The sequence below is a fragment of the Neoarius graeffei genome, chromosome 22 (assembly GCF_027579695.1).
Source record: "Neoarius graeffei isolate fNeoGra1 chromosome 22, fNeoGra1.pri, whole genome shotgun sequence".
NCBI classification, from domain to species: domain Eukaryota; kingdom Metazoa; phylum Chordata; class Actinopteri; order Siluriformes; family Ariidae; genus Neoarius; species Neoarius graeffei.
The window spans coordinates 29078432-29096231 of NC_083590.1; the positions used below are offsets into that span (position 1 = coordinate 29078432).

At 42.2% G+C, this 17800-nt stretch overlaps 1 protein-coding gene across 1 annotated transcript in view; it reads left to right on the forward strand.

Moving 5' to 3' along the window:
- Nucleotides 1-17800, forward strand: part of thsd7aa (thrombospondin, type I, domain containing 7Aa) — a 292211-nt gene that overhangs the window by 194778 nt on the left and 79633 nt on the right. Inside the window, exon 9 of the mRNA XM_060904722.1 lies at nt 10291-10406. Coding sequence (XP_060760705.1) covers nt 10291-10406 — 116 coding nt within the window. The remainder of the gene's footprint in view (nt 1-10290; nt 10407-17800) is intronic.

The window sequence follows — 17800 nt, forward strand, 5'->3', positions numbered from 1 at the left end:
ATCACTCAAGTCTTTTCCCGCTCACACTGTAAAGAGAGGTAGTAGTTAACATACTTTCTGGTCTATATTTCATTGTTTTTATCATCAAGTTGACATCGTCAACCTCACCCTTTCAACACTGTTACATACATAAACGATATTTATTATTGTTTGGGAAAAATCATACAATTGTCTTGGAAAAATATATTAATTTCTTGTTTTCCTCATGCCATATAGTGCTCCATAACCTAGCTAATGTGTATTTATGGCTATTTTTAGCTAAAATCTTCAACCCCGTAACATTCAACCCCATAACAGAAAACACTGTTATGGGGTTGAATCATTGTTACGGGGTTGAAAGTTGGACTGTTGGGTTGTCCACCCCTCCCTTTCAGACCGCAACACATGCCAGTGCAGGTTACATGAAAACCTGGGCTTTCTGGCTGACAAGCTTTGTCAGCTTAAGCTTATTGTAACTTCACATTTAGAGAGGCTCACAGAACTTGTCTGCTGTGACACTGGCAGCAAGGCCTGCATGTATGGAGAATGTGAAGATTGCAAGAACAAAACAGTTCCCCTCTCAAGCTCAAATAATGGTACACAGAAGGTGACCTATATGCAGTCGACCACAGAAGACAAAGCAAAGTCAAATGATGAAGAAAGCTCGGTAGCAAAAATAACAGTAAAAAAATACATTGAGAGCAGTCAAGAGGAGCTTGCAGAGAGGTTCCACACACACCTCATTAAGTGTAAGAGGCATCTCTTCAACATCAGGCAACAGTATGCCTACTACCGTGGACTGCGCAGCTGCATGGCCAATGATGAATGCCTTATCCACATTGACTTCTCTGAGAACTTTTCTTGTAAGTACAGCACTGAAATACAGTCAGTACACTTTGGATCATGCCACCAACAGGCTACACTTCACACCGGGGTCATCTATGCTGGTGGAACCCAAGAGCCAATCTGCTTTACCTCCATCTCACCATCCAAGCACAAGATTCCAGCTGCCATATGGGAACATTTGAAACCTGCACTGGACTATGTGCAGACCACACACCCAGAGGTGTCTGTTGTGCACTTTTTTAGTGATGGGCCCTGTACACAGTACAGGCAGAAAGGAAACTTTTTTCTCTTCAGTACAGAGCTTGACAAGAGAGGACTAAAAGGGAGAACATCAACAATGCTTATGAGCTCTTCAAGGCCCTCTCTGAGACAGACACTTCGATCAAATTGTATTTTATCGAAGATGAAGCAATTGAGGCGGCACGGTGGTGTAGTGGTTAGCGCTGTCACCTCACAGCAAGAAGGTCCGGGTTCGAGCCTTGTGGCCAGCGAGGGCCTTTCTGTGCGGAGTTTGCATGTTCTCCCCGTGTCCGCGTGGGTTTCCTCCGGGTGCTCCGGTTTCCCCCACAGTCCAAAGACATGCAGGTTAGGTTAACTGGTGACTCTAAATTGACCGTAGGTGTGAATGGTTGTCCGTGTCTATGTATCAGCCCTGTGATGACCTGGCGACTTGTCCAGGGTGTACCCCGCCTTTCACCCGTAGTCAGCTGGGATAGGCTCCAGCTTGCCTGCGACCCTGTAGAACAGGATAAAGCGGCTACAGATAATGAGATGAGATGAAGCAATTGAGCAGGCACTGCATAGGATGCCGTCCACCATTCCACCAGTCCCAGGAACCATGCGCATTCATCAAGTCATCACTCTTGCTCGAGGGGAGATAACATCGCGAGATGTCAGCTGCATGTGCTCCACCTATGGAAAGCTTGAATGTGAATGTTGGAATACAAAGCATTTCAGCTTTGTCAGGAAGGTCCCAGCTACTGTGTCACAAATGCACAAACAAATCAATTGGGATTACCCAGAGGTAATAGGGGAGTGGTGTGTGCTCACTTATTGTATCCAGGAATAATCCTTGCCACAGACGAAACCGATGTTCAAGTCAAATGCATGCTCCATGCCGGAATAACTAAAAACAGGTTCTTTTGGCCTCTACAAGAGGATGTACTCTAGTATCCATTTGATGATGTGCTTGAGCTCATCCCACCTCCTCAGCCTGTGACAGGACGTGATTCACGTCACATGTAAATTCAGAAAGAGATCTGGGACAGACTGTTTAAAGGATGAAGAACCATAAATAGCATAAATAAACAGCAGTATCTGCTGATACTGCAGATGACAGATTCATTCTATTAACATCTGTGAAGAACATATGAAATGATTTCAAGTTTAAAGTTCATAGTTAAGAGTGTGCCTGTGTTGTGACATCAACTGTCACTGGTATACAGCTTTCAGTCATTCAAGGTCTTAATTTTTTCTTCTCGTAGGACAGATCCGTTCAATATAAATGTGATGATATTTTTAAGAGTTAAATATTACATGCCTAATGATATGTTTCTTTCCCCTTGTTTGTTTCAATTAATTAAAGTCAATTTCAATATGATTAAATGTTGTGTCATTCATTCAACCCTGTTGCAGTGTGTTCAACCCTGTAACTTGATATATTATCACACATTTTTTGATAATAATAACAAATATAAGATAAATGTTTGTTGAACTGTATGCAAAGTTTAGAGGACAAAAACAAAATATATGAAAACCTAATCTGAAGTTTATCTTAAAGTATATTTTCATGATTTATTAAGACCTCTTGTACATTAAGTTGCCATATCCTACTTGACAGTCAAATTATTATTATTTAAAATCAAATAAAATATACTTATAATAAGTTATTTTTAACAAGGGACACGTGATTACCAAGGCTTTGGAAGAAATGGTTTTAATATGTTTTAAAATTACATTCATAGAGCAATCAAATTGTCCTGTTATGGGGTTGAATTTAAAACAACCTAATTGACAAAGAAATTCCTAATAATGTTTGGCAGTTCATGCCTAAGGTGGGAAAACATATTTTCTCAGAGGTTCAAATAGTCCATTATCAGATGCAATGTTCAGAAACAGATTTTTGTGGTACTGTATATTTTTCAGTAACTGGAGAACCCAATGTGCGCCGAATTCAGAAAATCACCCGTCTAATGCTCCATTTTAAGCACCTGGATCTGATCACCAGCCTTGAGCTGTCTGCTGTAAGGAAAAAAAACAACAACAAAACACTATTTATTTATTCAGCTTAACAGCAGGATGATCTGTGTCACCAGCTGTGAAACAGGGAGTTGCCACACTCCTCTCATGCTGACTATGGAAATGAGCTCCACTTTCTTTTTCATGTTATTTTTGTCCTGGGATTTACCTGCTACACACAATACCTAATGATAGGCATCCTTCAGAGTCCACAGTGGTGGTCTGCACTAAATAATCTTCATGATTTGCACTAAATATATATACACACACACACACATCTAGTGTGAGGCAGTACTACCGGCAAAGATACCTTGTTAAGACACCCTATTAAATGGGTGGCCCGGTGATGTAGTGGTTAGCACTGTCACCTCACAGCAAGAAGGTTCTAGGTTTGAACCCAATGGCCAATGGGGGCCTTTCTGTGTGGTTAACTGTTAGGTTAACTGGCTACTCTAAATTGCCCATAGGTGCGAGTGTGCAGAAAAGAACTGGTCACCCTACTGCTGCAATACTGGCCAAACAGGGTTTGCCTCAAGCCTGGATCAGGTTCAGCAGTGATGATGATTGTATAGCTATAAGATTAGCGCAGCTGTGCCTGTATGCTAGCATTCAGCTCACTAGTGAGTGAAATATATACATACAGTATGAGCAATAATATAGGGCATTACCAATGATGTGAACTCATTAAAACACATATTTGCTGTCAGTCAGGCTTGTTGAAGCTCTTTTGCTATTTCTGAACTGTTCCCAAACACAAATATTTAGTGCTAACAGAACATTTCTAGTCACAGAGCAGCTGATAATGTCACCAAATCAAGCATTTTTATCAGTTAGATGCAAATACTTTGAGAATAAAACACAAAACAAAACTTTGTGGGCGGCATGGTGGTGTAGTGGTTCACACTGTCACCTCACAGCAAGAAGGTTCTGAGTTCGAGCCAAGGGGCCTTTCTGTTCTCCCCGTTTCTGCATGGGTTCTCTCTGAGTGCTCCGGTTTCCCCCACAGTTCAAAGACATGCCGAACAGATTGGTTATAGAGATAATTGAAGGAGAGAAGCAGCAGAGACATTGGAAGAATACGACAAGGTTAAAACCTGGAAGATGATTTGTAAGGTGCCTAAGAAGAAACCAAATGAAGTGACCTTTGCTACGATAAATGTGAGAACATTATCCGATGATATCAAACTTGGTACCACCTTTGAGGTGTTTCGTGCATTGTGTCATGACATGTGTTTCTTTCAAGAATTTAGAAGAACTGACAAGGGTGTAATTGAAGAAGAAGACGGTGTTCGTTTAGTTTGGTCTGGTCAATCCAGGAAGAAGGCAGAAGGTGTTGGGATTATCTTGTCACGCCGAGTAAGGCTGCATGATATATCATATGTTAGTTCCAGGATACTGAAAGTCCTAGTTGAGATCTATGGTATGAGACTGGCATTGATATGCTGCTATGGCCCAACTAATGACGGAGGCAGTGAAAGCCAAAAAGATAAGTTTTATAAAGACCTATGTAACACCTACAAGTCTGTTCCATCAACACATAAAAAGATACTTGGTGGTGATTTCAATGCAACAATAGGAAGTGATGTAAATGGTCTCTATCGATGCGCTGGGCCCAGTCTGGAAACTCATGTTAGTACTAACAACAACGGAAGGTGCCTTTTGGAATTTGCTGATGACCATAATCTGAGACTGGAAAACACCATCAGGCTCTCAAAAGAGAAGCTCTTAGCAACATGGCGGTCGGCAACAGGCTTTGAGAAACGATTAGACTACATCATTACTAGTACTTTCTGTGGCAAATATGTAACCAAATGCAGAGTGAGAATAGGCTCATCAAAGTTTTTCGAAACAGATCACTTTCTGATTGAAATGGCTATGTACGTTCCCAGTATCCCACAGCTGGTCAGAGAGAATAGCAGGAGACCCCGCAAGCCAAGGCTTTGTCTTGATTCTTTAAAAGAACTTACTACTAGAGCAGTATATGAAGATAAGTTAGCTAAGTTGCTAAGATAAGTTAGATAAGCTGCTAGCTGATGTGGCACTGACAGATGTGGAAAAACTGAACAACAAGATCTGCAAAACTTTGAAAGAAGCAGCTCAGGCTGTTTGCCCTGAGCTGAGTGAAAGTAAAAAGAGAAAATGGGAAAATGATGGGAAAATGATGAGTTAAGGAACTTAGTTGAATTACGTCGTACAACAGAGGGTGAACATTTGCGTCGGCTTGACCAAGAGATATGGAAAACGAGAAACAAGCTGTTGAACCAATTCCATCAGGTGAAAGCGGATAACATCAATACAGCACAGGAACAGCGTGAGGTTGCGAAGGAGTTCCGTCTCATGAAAAAGTACAACATGCACCAGAAGACATAAAAAAATTTAATATCCAAGCAAAAGTTGCATGATCATTTCTCTGAGCACTTTAAATGTAAAGAAGACCTCCCAATGCCACCAGAGTTGATCACACCAGAAAACTCCATCTTGAAGGATTGCCTGAACATGACTGCAGACATCAATCAGATGCCTCCCTCAAAGGAAGAGGTCATTGTACACATGGAATGACTGAAAAACCAGAAGTGCTTAGGCGTGGATGGTGTAAAGATGGAGGCCATTAAATACGGTACAGGGTCAACACAGTTTGTGACATATCTCCTTCTCCTCATCACCATGGTTTGGACATCGTTATCAGTCCCTGCAATATGGACAGTGAGTACAATCACTTGTCTTTTTAAGAAGGGCTCCAGAGCACTTGCCTCCAACTACCGAGGGATTAGCATTACAGCAACATTCTCAAGACTTCTAGCGATGATTGTCATGGGCAGGCTAAATGGTGCATATAACTTGGGCCTAGATAATGCACAGTATGGTTTTCGGTCAAATTCGTCGACGCATGACGCCGTATTTGTCTTGAGAAATATCGTTAATGGTTGTGGAAAACCCCTGTACTGTGCGTTTGTGGATCTAACTGCAGCATATGACACTATCCCACGTCGCTTCCTTTTTAGAGTATTGGATATAAGATTTGGAGTGCAGCATCTGGTGGCCTTCTTGAAAACTACCAACAAACAACTGCCAAAATAAAGGGTCTTAAACAGTCCTTTCCTGTAGAAACAGGATGTAGACAAGGAGGGATCGAGTTGCCTATGCTGTTTAACATCTACTTTGACACAGTGTGTAGGGTTTTGCTACAAGAGTTAAAGACTGAGCTGAAAGACAACTTTGGAGCAAAATACCGTTATCACGTCCCAACTGAGGCGACCAACAGGGACCAGCGATCAAGGCATTCAACTACGGGAACATCAGTGTGTTATAACATCCTCTATGCTGATGACATGGTGCTCATATTCCAAACCAAAGAGGCATTGCAGAGAGGAATGGAAATAACAGAGAATACAGTCAAGAGGTTTGGCCTTACCCTGAGTTGAAAGAAAACAGAAACGATGGTGTTTAACGGAAATCGCGATGATACATTTGCAAAAAGTCTGGTAAAACTTGGAGACTCAAATATCGTAAATAGCACAGAGTTCAAGTACCTTGGTGTAATACTCTCCTCTCTTGAGCCTAAGAAATTTGTCGACCATCGTATAGGCTCTGCCGTTGCGAAGTTTGGAGAGCTAAGGAAGATACTTACAGACCACCGTATAAGGCTTAAAACAAGAGGAAAATACATGGATGCCTTTATCAGATCTAGGCTCATGTATAACAAGGCAACATGGGATTTAGATACAGCAATTATGGACAAGCTGGAAGTAGAGTGGATGCGATACTTGCGAAAAATAGTTCGTGGTGGCTTCAGACGTTGCAATGCCCCTGACCCAGGATTAACTGAAGCAGAGAGAGCAGTGGGAGATTGGGATTATGCCTTTGTCTATTCGAACAAAAAGATCTTGGAACTAACAGGAAGGGGATCCCTGAGGGACTTTCAGGAACAATGGCACCTATAATGGCTTGTGCATTGCGCCCGAATGGAAAACTGGGCACCTCAAAAGCAAACCATATTCATGGAGATGGAGGCCAGACCTGGCAGGTGAAGGCTGGTAGACGGTTGGAAAAGAGTTGAGAAAGAAACAGGAATGGATAAAGGACAGTTGATGAAACTGATGATGGACTGTTCGGGGTTCAAAAGATGGAGCTGCGAGTGCTATAGGCGCACGGACTCCTCTGACTCAGAGGCGTAAGCCTCAATGAGTAACATTTGATGATGATGATGATGCGGTTAGGTTAACATGGTTGAAGTGTCCTTGAGCGAGGCACCTAACCCCCAACTGCTCCCTGAGTGCTGTTAGCATGGCTGCCCACTGCTCTGGGTATGTGTGTGTGCTCATTGCTCACATGTCTGTGCATGTGTGTGTGTGTTCACTGCTTCAGATGGGTTAAATGCAAAGAGGAATTTCACAAGTGTACGTGTGATGAGTAAAGTTCTTTTTCTCCTAAAACTTTATATACTATCACTTGCCACAACTCTCAACAGTGATATGGCAGCATTTTTCACTCTTGCCCAAAGCTTACAATTTTTTGCTTTTTTCAGTAAAAAAAGATGGTACTTATAGGTTAGAAGGGAAAAGAAATGCTGTGCTGGATCAAGTGCTAATTTATAGATAGCTTTGCTTGTATGCAAAGTGTATGGTTTGTCTGTAACAGTTAGCAACTGCAACATACTGGATAGTAAAGCTATCTCGTAATATACTCCAGGATGAGTCAAGGGCCATCCATATATAAAGTGATTTGCTCATTGCCCATCACTTTTTAGCTGACAGTTGGTTGTTAGTGGACATTCCAGGCTCTGGTTGCCTGGTATCCCTCTTGTATATTTATTTAGAACTCATTGTTGGCATCGTCTATCAGTTAGCAGTATTCTTCGCTCCTGTTGGTTTTCATTTCAAATGCATCATCTCAAAGATGAGATTAGTTTAACTCTGTACCCAACCACTTCACATCGCCAATGATTATTTCATCCATCAGCTTCCTGTGTGTACGCTCATTCAGTCAGTCATTTTGAACTGTTCCCAAATAGAAGCTGCTGCCTCTGATAAATATTTGGTACGAACAGAGAATTTCAATTTCTATTCATAAAGTACTGTAGGTCTGAATAGTTCACACAAGGCTTCCAAATCAGAAAGTTTCAAAAGCACTGATACAAATAAATATATGCTTATTCCTGAGTACTATTATATGGGTATTGCAGGTAAATGCATAAATTAACTAGAAGGGCACTCAGTAGAGGGCATACCTCCACCAAGCCACATATTATCAACATCAAAATTAAATCATTTGAGCCTAGGATAATCCTAAATCTGTACACCAAATTTCATCAAAATTAGTGTGCTACTTTTTGAGTTATGTTGGAAACAAGTAAAAAAAAATCCTGGATCCACATACATATCTGGATTTGGATCAAAATCTAATCAATGGTTCCTTGGCCCATGGCTCACTTTGTCTCAAAATTTCATCAAAATCTGTTCACTACTTTGAGTTACTTTGGGAACAAACAAACAAAACGGAGGTGAAAATATAATCTCCTTCAACAAAGCTGGCAGAGGTAACGAATTACCTGTCCAACCATTTGCTGCAACTCTCAAGAGTAGATAGAGTTTTTCACTTTCCCCTCTGCCTAAGCTTCATACTTCATGTCTTTGGTGGCTACTTCAATGCTAACAGGCAAAAAGTACCATGTGCTGGATCAAGTGCTATTTTGCAGAATGCTTTACTTGTATGTCAACTGTATTGATCATCAGTAACAATAGTCATGGTTTTTGCTGGATATAAGAGAACAGACACCTCACTATTGCTTGATTTTGAACAGTTCCCAAACAAAAACTGCTGCCTTTGATTAATCTTTTGTGCTAACAGAGAATTTCTATTTATACAGCACAGAGTGAGTTCATATGATGTCACAAAAAAAAATGTCTGTGGTTTGCACAGCATTTTGATACAAATATACAGTGTCTTGCAAAAATATTCATCCCCCATGGTGTTTGTCCTGTTTTGTCGCATTACAAGCTGGAATTAAAATGGATTTTTGGGGGGTTAGCACCATTTGATTTACACAACATGCCTACCACTTTAAAGGTTATTTATTTATTTATTTATTTATTTATTTATTTATGAGACAAACAATAATTAAGATGAAAAAAAACCAGAAATCTGGAGTGTGCATAGGTATTCACACCCAAAGTCAATACTTTGTAGAGCCACCTTTTGCTGCAATTACGGCTGCAAGTCTTTTGGGGTATGGCTCTATTAGCTTAGCACATCTAGCCACTGGGATTTTTGCCCATTCCTCAAGGCAAAACTGCTCCAACTCCTTCAAGTTAGATGGGTTGCGTTGGTGTACAGCAATCTTCAAGTTATGCCACAGATTCTCAATTGGATTGAGGTCTGGGCTTTGATTAGGCCATTGCAAGACATTTAAATGTTTCCCTTTAAACCATTCCAGTGTAGCTTTAGCAGTATGTTTAGGGTCATTGTCCTGCTGGAACGTGAACCTTTGTCCCAGTCTCAAACCTCTGGCCGACTCAAACAGGTTTTCCTCCAGAATTGCCCTGTATTTAGTGCCATCCATCTTTCCATCAATCCTGGCCAGCCTTCCTGTCCCTGCAGATGGAAAACATCCCCACAGCATGATGCTGCCACCACCATGCTTCACTGTAGGAATGGTGTTCTCAGGATGTTGGGTTTGCACCACACATGGCATTTCCCACAATGGCCAAAAAGATCAATTTTAGTTTCATCTGACCTGAGAATCTTCTTCCATGTGTTTGGGGAGTCTGAAGCATGCTGTTGGGCAAATTCCAAACATGTTTTCTTATTTTTTTTCTTTAAGCAATGGCTTTTATCTGCCCACTCTTCCATAAAGCCCCACTCTGTGGGGTGTACGGCTTAAAGTGGTCCTATGGACAGATACTCCCATCTCCGCTGTGGATCTTTGCAGCTCCTTTAGTGTTATCTCTGGTGCCTTTGTTGCATCTCTGACAAACACCAAGGAGGATAAATACTTTTGCAATACACTGTATATCTATCCAAGTCTATGTGTCAGAACTCTTGCCCATTTTTAACATACTGCAGGTCAATAATTTGATCAAAACTATAACTGTAGATCTCTGAGTAAATAAAACATACAGTAATCTCTGTTCAATTTGTGTCATCTTTGTCATAGAGTTCATAAAAGCAATTCAGCTGCCTGCTGACATGAACATCATCAGCATTCTGTGTGTGTTTCTTTGTGTCTAGGTGTCCCGAGAGTCTGCGTCCAGAGACAGTGAGACCATGTCTACTGCCATGCAAAAGAGACTGCATTGTTACTCCTTACAGTGACTGGAGCCCTTGTCCATCAACCTGTCAAGGAGGTATGTCCTTACGTTCAATATCAAAGATGCTTTGTGTATTATAAAACCAGCTATAACGTACAGTAAGTACAGTTTAAGCTAATTTTGCGGTACAACAATGCAGAATTTCTTGTTGAGATTATATGACAGGACAGATGCCATCAAAAAAGGCTGTAGTGTTATGAGGAAAGGGGCGAAAGAGGGGTTTCTGTGAACAAACTGATAATTTGTGACTATCTCTGTGTCCACCAAACATGTAAAACAGCATGTTGTTCACACAGTGACAGCCTATCACGTCTATAAAAAGAGATCGTTGCCTGGCAACTCAGGCTATGCAAGGAATTAGAACAAATGCTCTAATAAGCAAATTGGAAGCTGATTTCAGCTACTAAAGGACCCTAGATGCTTAACTCCATTCATCTCGTCATTCCAAAGAGTGATTTGTATGAAATATTGACACTGCACATTTCAAGATCTTTTAAATGTATTCATCTCTATGGAACTCATGTCTTTTTTCCCATTCCAAATGAGACATGCAGATGAAAATATTTGATATTTTGATCTGAAGTGCTGATATATATTTTGATGCCTTTTGTCAGCCCTGATGATACAGTGGAAGTGTAGGTCTCTTTCTAAATTTCTGTCTGAGTCTCTGCCCGAATCTCGATTTAGCTTCCAAAAAGTGTTATTGTTTTATGATAAATGGGCGGCAGGGTTTATTGGATTTTATGAAGGCTTTCTTCATTGAGAAATTTCTCTAAGCCACTGGTGTAAACAAAAATGGGTCATCATATGCACAGTATACTGACAGCCATAATCTTAAAATGAGGAAATATTAGAAAGACAGAATATAAGGAAATGTGCATTTAACCATTCAAAAATGCATTAACCCATCTCAGGGAAGTGACCTCATCAGTCAATATCACATCAATGAACATAAAGGAAAAAAAATGAGAGAACTCGATCATCAGGAAATTCATATCATGCAAATTCTTGTGGAACATGTGACTTATGGTTCTTCATAGGATTGAAAGCATTCAGGTGAAAGGGTTGATTGAATATTGTGGGACTAAAAAAGTATATTTTTCATAACATGTAATCGATGTCTCATGGAAAAGGATGTCTAAAGCATGGGATGTGAATGTTTAGAAATATTATAGGCAGTATTCCAGGTAAATATGCTATTTTCTAAATGCTTTTGAGGTTTATTAATGATTGAAGCTATTTACAGTGCCTTGCAAAAGTATTCATACCCCTTGAACTTTTTCACATTTTTCCACCTTACAACCACAAACTTAAATGTTTTTTATTGACATTTTATGTGATAGACCAACACAGAGTAGCACACATAATTGTGAAGTGAAACGAAAATGATAAATGGTCTTGAAAATTTTAAACAAATAAAAATCTGAAAAATGTGGTGTGCATTAGTATTCAGCCCAGTGGCGGCTCCTGAATTTTTTTTCAGGGGGGGCAATTTTCCCCCGTTATGTCTACACGGACCATAAATGTCCACAGGACTGAAGTAAATTGACCTACGTAGCAAGCAGTGGCGGGTCCTGAAAATTTTCTCAGGAGGGGCAATTTATCCAATAATGTCACATGGTGACTCATTCAACAGGTACATTATAGGTAGCCAGACATTATTGACTCTGTTTTCTCTCTGCATATCACAGTTCCATGCCACTTCTGTCCACTACATGGCAGCACATTACAGAAATCTTTTCCCTGTAGCTACCTAAACTATAGGCTGTGGTGTAAAGTTGCAAACACCATTCACAATCGAAGAATAGTTTGGCTCCACAGTGACCAATTCCAATTATGCCCTATTCACTATTCACATTATTTCAATATTGTATGATGTGAAATAGCCAAGAATGATATCTTTATAAAAGATATGTCCAACAACTAAATAAGAAAGGAAACCATATTTAAAAAAAATAATACATATTTATTTGCCAATCTTGAAAGTACTGTTCTACAGAATGTTCTGTAAATAGATTTTGTACTTCAAACTCCATGACCAGCAAGAATTTTACAGACTGTGCAACTTAAGGACAACAGGAAAGTGCACTTACTGTAACAAAACATTGTAAATAGTTGGCTAACATAACAATAGCAGTTGAATAAATAGATGAGTGGATCTTTAGAGCTTGCAATTACTGGTATTTACCAAGGATATTACCAAAGTACTAACTCTCAGAGCAAAGTGTGGCAAATATAAAAATGCACATTGAAAACATCAAAAGTGAACGGATTCTGTGACTGTGTGTGTGTGTGTGTGTGTGTGAGTGTGAGTGAGAGAGAGAGAGTCACGAAGTCAACCAAACCCAGAAAAACACCACGGTGACTGGAGCCCTCAGTTTTGTCTTTGCCTCGTAGAGCTAACTCGAACACTCCACAAAATTTCACGCATTGGGTGAGCCGGTTTAATATGTGCCTGTTCTTGCTCACCTCATCGTTGTGGCGGCGAACTGCTAGCCTGTAGCCCTCATCCAGCTGTGTAGCGATGTTCACTCTCCCAAAAGCCGAAAATTTCAGGCAGCTGCCCATGTGAATCTTTGATGACTCATGTTTTTTAATTTTCTCCGACAAATGATGCATGTCCGAAACTCCAGTGACCGTCCAAGCAGTGTTGTCCATGGAGCCACCTCCAGGGTGGAAAAGTAAGCAGGGGGAGCAGAAAACCGCTGAGGCGTCCTCGCAGCCAGCTCGCCAGGATTTGCGCTGAGACCATGTTGAAGTAAAACCTCGAGTATATGATTTCCCCCCCTTGTCGAAATTTGTTTTATGTTTAGATCTGGTCGAGGGGGTCCAGCTTGTTTTGTTGCCAATTTAGCTCGATTTGATCGCTGACTAAATGGAACTTCTTTTAAGGACCGCACTGAATTGCTTTCCGCATCCATCTCACTTCAGAAACTGAGCGGATCGAACGCAACTTTGCCGCGCTTCGCAGTGACGTAAGCACGTTAGGGCAAGCCCCCCCAGAACCCATAGAGATTGCATTGAAGTGTCAGTCAGGAGAAAAAAAAATATATTAACATGGGACTCTATCAGTGAACTCTTGGGCGATTCTCAGCGTGACTGAAATCGCCCCAAAAGGGGCGGTACTCTAGAAGCAAGACCACCCTGATTGGACAATGATACCCAGAGACAGATTAAAACGGCCTCAAGCAGCGCTGGTGAAAGTTTTTTTTTTTTTTAAACATACTTTTTTTTTCGTTTTGGCAGTGCGTCGCCCAATCGCCCTTATGCACAAGCCGCCCTTGATTCAGCCCCCTGTCCTCTGATACCTCTAAATACAATCCAGTGCAATCAATTGCCTTCAGAAGTCATCTAATTAGTTAATAGAGTCCTACTGTGTGTAATTTACTCTCAGCATAAATACACTTGTTCTGTGAAGGCCTCAGTGGTTTGTTAGAGAACACTGAAGAACAAACAGCATCATGAAGACCAAAGAACTCACCAGACAGGTCAGGGATAAAGTTCTGGAGAAGTTTAAAGCAGGGTTAGGTTATAAAAAAATATCCCAAGCTCTGAACATCTCAAGAAGCACTGTTCAATCCATCATTCAAAAATGGAAAAAGTATGGCACAACTGCAAACCTACCAAGACATGGCCATCCACCTAAACTGACAGAGCGAGCAAGGAGAGCACTGGTCAGAGAAGCAGCCAAGAGGCCCATGATCACTCTGGAGGAGCTGCAGAAATCCACAGCTCAGGTGGGAGAATCTGTGCACAGGACGACTATAAGTCGTACACTCCACAAATCTGGCCTTTTTGGAAGAGTGGCAAGAAGAAAGCCATTGTTGAAAGACAGGCATAAGAAGCCATGTAGGGGACACAGCAAACATGTGGAAGAAGGTGCTTTGGTCAGATGAGACCAAAGTTGAACATTTTGGCCTAAATGCAAAGTGCTATGTGTGGCGGAAAACTAACACTGCTCATCACCCTGCACACACCATCCCCACTGTGAAACATGGTGGTGGCAGCATCATGCTATGGGGATGCTTTTCTTCAGCAGGGACAGGGAAGCTGGTCAGAGTTGATGGGAAGATGGATGGAGCTAAATACAGGGCAGTCCTGGAAGAAAACCTATTGGAGGCTGCAAAAGACTTGAGACTGGGAAGGAGATTCACCTTCCAGCAAGACAATGACCCTAAACATACAGCCAGAGCTACAATGGAATGGTTTAGATCAAAGAATATTCATGTTTTCGAATGGCCCAGTCAAAGTCCAGACCTAAATCCCATTGAGCATCTGTGGCAAGACTTGAAAATTGCTGTTCACAGACGCTCTCCACGCAATCTGGCTGAGCTATTTTGCAAAGAAGAATGGGCAAAAATTTCAGTGTCTAGATGTGCAAAGCTGGTAGAGACATACCACAAAAGACTTGCAGCTGTAATTGCAGCAAAAGGTGGCTCTACAAAGTATTGATGCAGGGGGGCTGAATACTAATGCACATCACATTTTTCAGATTTTTATTTGTTTAAAATTTTGAAGACCATTTATCATTTTCGTTTCACTTGACAATTATGTGCTACTCTGTGTTGGTCTATCACATAAAATCTCAATAAAAAACTTTTAAGTTCGTGGTTGTAAGGTGGAAAAATGTGAAAAAGTTCAAGGGATATGAATACTTTTGCAAGGCACTGTATCTGATGCCATGTACACACGTAGCCGGGTATTTTTAAAACCGAACATTTTCCCCCCCTCCGTTTATAAAAATGTTTTATCCACACCACCTCGTCTTCGAAAAAAATCCCTTCCACACATAACCGAACATCTGCGTTTTCAATCACATTCATAAGCATTCCAAACCTGTAGATGGCATTATTTCCCCAAATCCTACCCCTTAATCACATCGCCTGTGCTCTTGGAGCAGTAGTTGGGCTTCTAAAATTAAACATGTAAATAGCACCTGCACAATAATTAACGCTTTCAAGGCACTACTCCGATCCATTACTCTTTAGCTAGCCGCACACTACGCCGATTTTCAGCGTACCGAGCCAACTGAAGTCGCGAGTCAGGCGTAAAGACTAGTTTTCGATGGTACCGACTCATCTCACAGCCGATTCAAAAAACTAATCGGGAGCCAGACTGATTGGCGAGAGTCGCTAGCAATAGCCAATCATATCTTTCGCATATAACACGTGACATCATTAAACACAATTTCTAGCGCAAGAAATACGTGTTGGTAGCACCTAATGCAGGTATATACTGTAATTCCATAGACTGAAGCTTTATCCATAGACACAGTGGGCTGGAAAGCCACTCTGCTCAAGTTGTGTGGCTGAATTCCAAATCGCTTTAACTCCCCTATATAAGTGCACTATTTAAGGTTGGAAATAATAGCTCATGCAGCCTAGATAGTGCGCTACATATTCCATGTTGTGTCATTTGTAATTCAGCCTGTAGCATCTTCAAGTGTTGGATTTACCAGTAACTATATCCCTAATCACAAAGCTATTAAGTTGTCACGTGTCGCTTCAATCGCGACTGCACTCGTCAGCAGTCGGGGGATATGTGCGTGCCCTGTCGGGAGTCGGCTCTGAAATGGGTCGGTTCGGTACCGCGTGGATCGCCGTAGTATGCGGCTAGCTTAAGTCTATGCTTAATCTGGCTTCTGCAGTAAACAAAGGTCGCACGTTTGACGTCAGGGCAGATTTGTTGTTATTTTTTTTTGCCGCAGATTGTGACATTCTAAAACGCAAACCTCCGGTTATCTCTGTCTATGTTAGGACTAGGACTGTTTTGGCCTCTAGAGGCCGCTGTTATTTCCTTTTCATGTCGTGTTTATTTTGGCCTCTAGAGGCCGCCACTGTTCCTGTGTTTTGTGTTTGTGTTAATTGCCTAATTATCTTCACCTGTGTCCTTAATTAGTTTGTCTATTTATACCCCCTGAGTTCAGTCCTCTTGTCACGGAGTCTTTGTGCTGTTATGTTTATCTCCAGTTTCCTTTGTACTGTGTTTTTTGATCTTCTTAGCTTTTGTATTTTTGCACTTTGCTTTTCTTTTGGATTTTACTCTTTGGTTTTTTTTTGTCTTTTGTTTTGCCCTGTATATAGTGTATATAGTTTAAATAAACCTTTTGATTCTTTTTCTACTTCCGCCTCACGCCTCTGCATTTGAGTCATCCCCCTGGTGGCCTAGTGGGGGTTTGCTGGATTATCACACCAACGAACCAGGTTCGAATCCCAGCAAAACCCTAACAGAAAGACTCCGTCATGACCGACTCAGCAGAGGCTGCTTCAACTGTCTACCCGGCCAACCTTCAGGGAATTATGGCAGCTTTGACACGCTTCGGAGCGACCATGGACGCTCATGGACGTACGCTCACCAGCCAACGTGAGGCCCTCGCTCGCCACGAGGAACTGCTTCAGCAAATTGGGAAAACCCTGGCACAGCTGACATCTCTGCCTGCATCTCCTGCTCCTGATCCAGTTCCTGCTCCTGATCCAGCTCCCACTCCTGCTCCAGTGCCTCCTGCAATGCTGCCTTCTTCACCTCGCGAACCCAGCCTTCCTGCACCACAGAGGTATGACGGCAAGCACAGTGAGTGCCGAGAGTTCCTTACCCAGTGTCAACTCACCTTTGAGCTTCAGCCTACCACCTACACTACGGATCGCCGCAAGATTGCCTTTGTGATCACCTTATTAGCTGGTAAGGCGCGAGCCTGGGCTACTGCTATCTGGCAAAGACAGGGACCTGAGTGCTTTGATTTCCAGCTGTTTTCTGAAGAGATGCTTCGGGTCTTCGATCAGGCAGACATCAGTACCGACGCAGCCCGAAAGCTCATGTCCATCCGGCAAGGAGGAAGCGTCGCAGATTACGCCATCTCGTTCCGAACACTCGCAGCAGTAAGTGGATGGAACGAGACTGCCCTGGTGTCAGCCTTCCACCATGGTCTGTCTGACCCCATCAAGGACGGTCTGGCCTCTATTGGATGCCCAAGTGACCTCGAAACCCTCATCTCACATGCTATTCGTCTGGACAACAGGATGAGAGAACGCCACCAAGCCTTGAGCCCCCCCAGCCTCCCTACCTCTACCTGGAGACCGTCTACCTCCTTCAGTGACTGTCCAGAACCCATGCAAGTGGGTCGTACTCGCCTCTCCGCATCTGAGAGGGAGCGCAGAAGGAGGGACAAGTGCTGCATCTACTGTGGCAAGCCTGGTCACTTCCGAGCATCATGTCCCGAACTCTTGGGAAAAGGACCGCCCCGTCCAGCCGAGGGAGGGTTGTGACGGGGCCTACCCTCTCTCCCGGACTCCCTGGCCAAGGAATCTACATCCCGGTCTCCATCTCCTGGGGTGAGTCTGTCCACTCTTGTCAAGCTTTGTTAGACTCAGGGGCGGCTGGGAACTTTATGGATATTCACTTCGCCCAAAGCATCAATATTCCTACTGCACCTC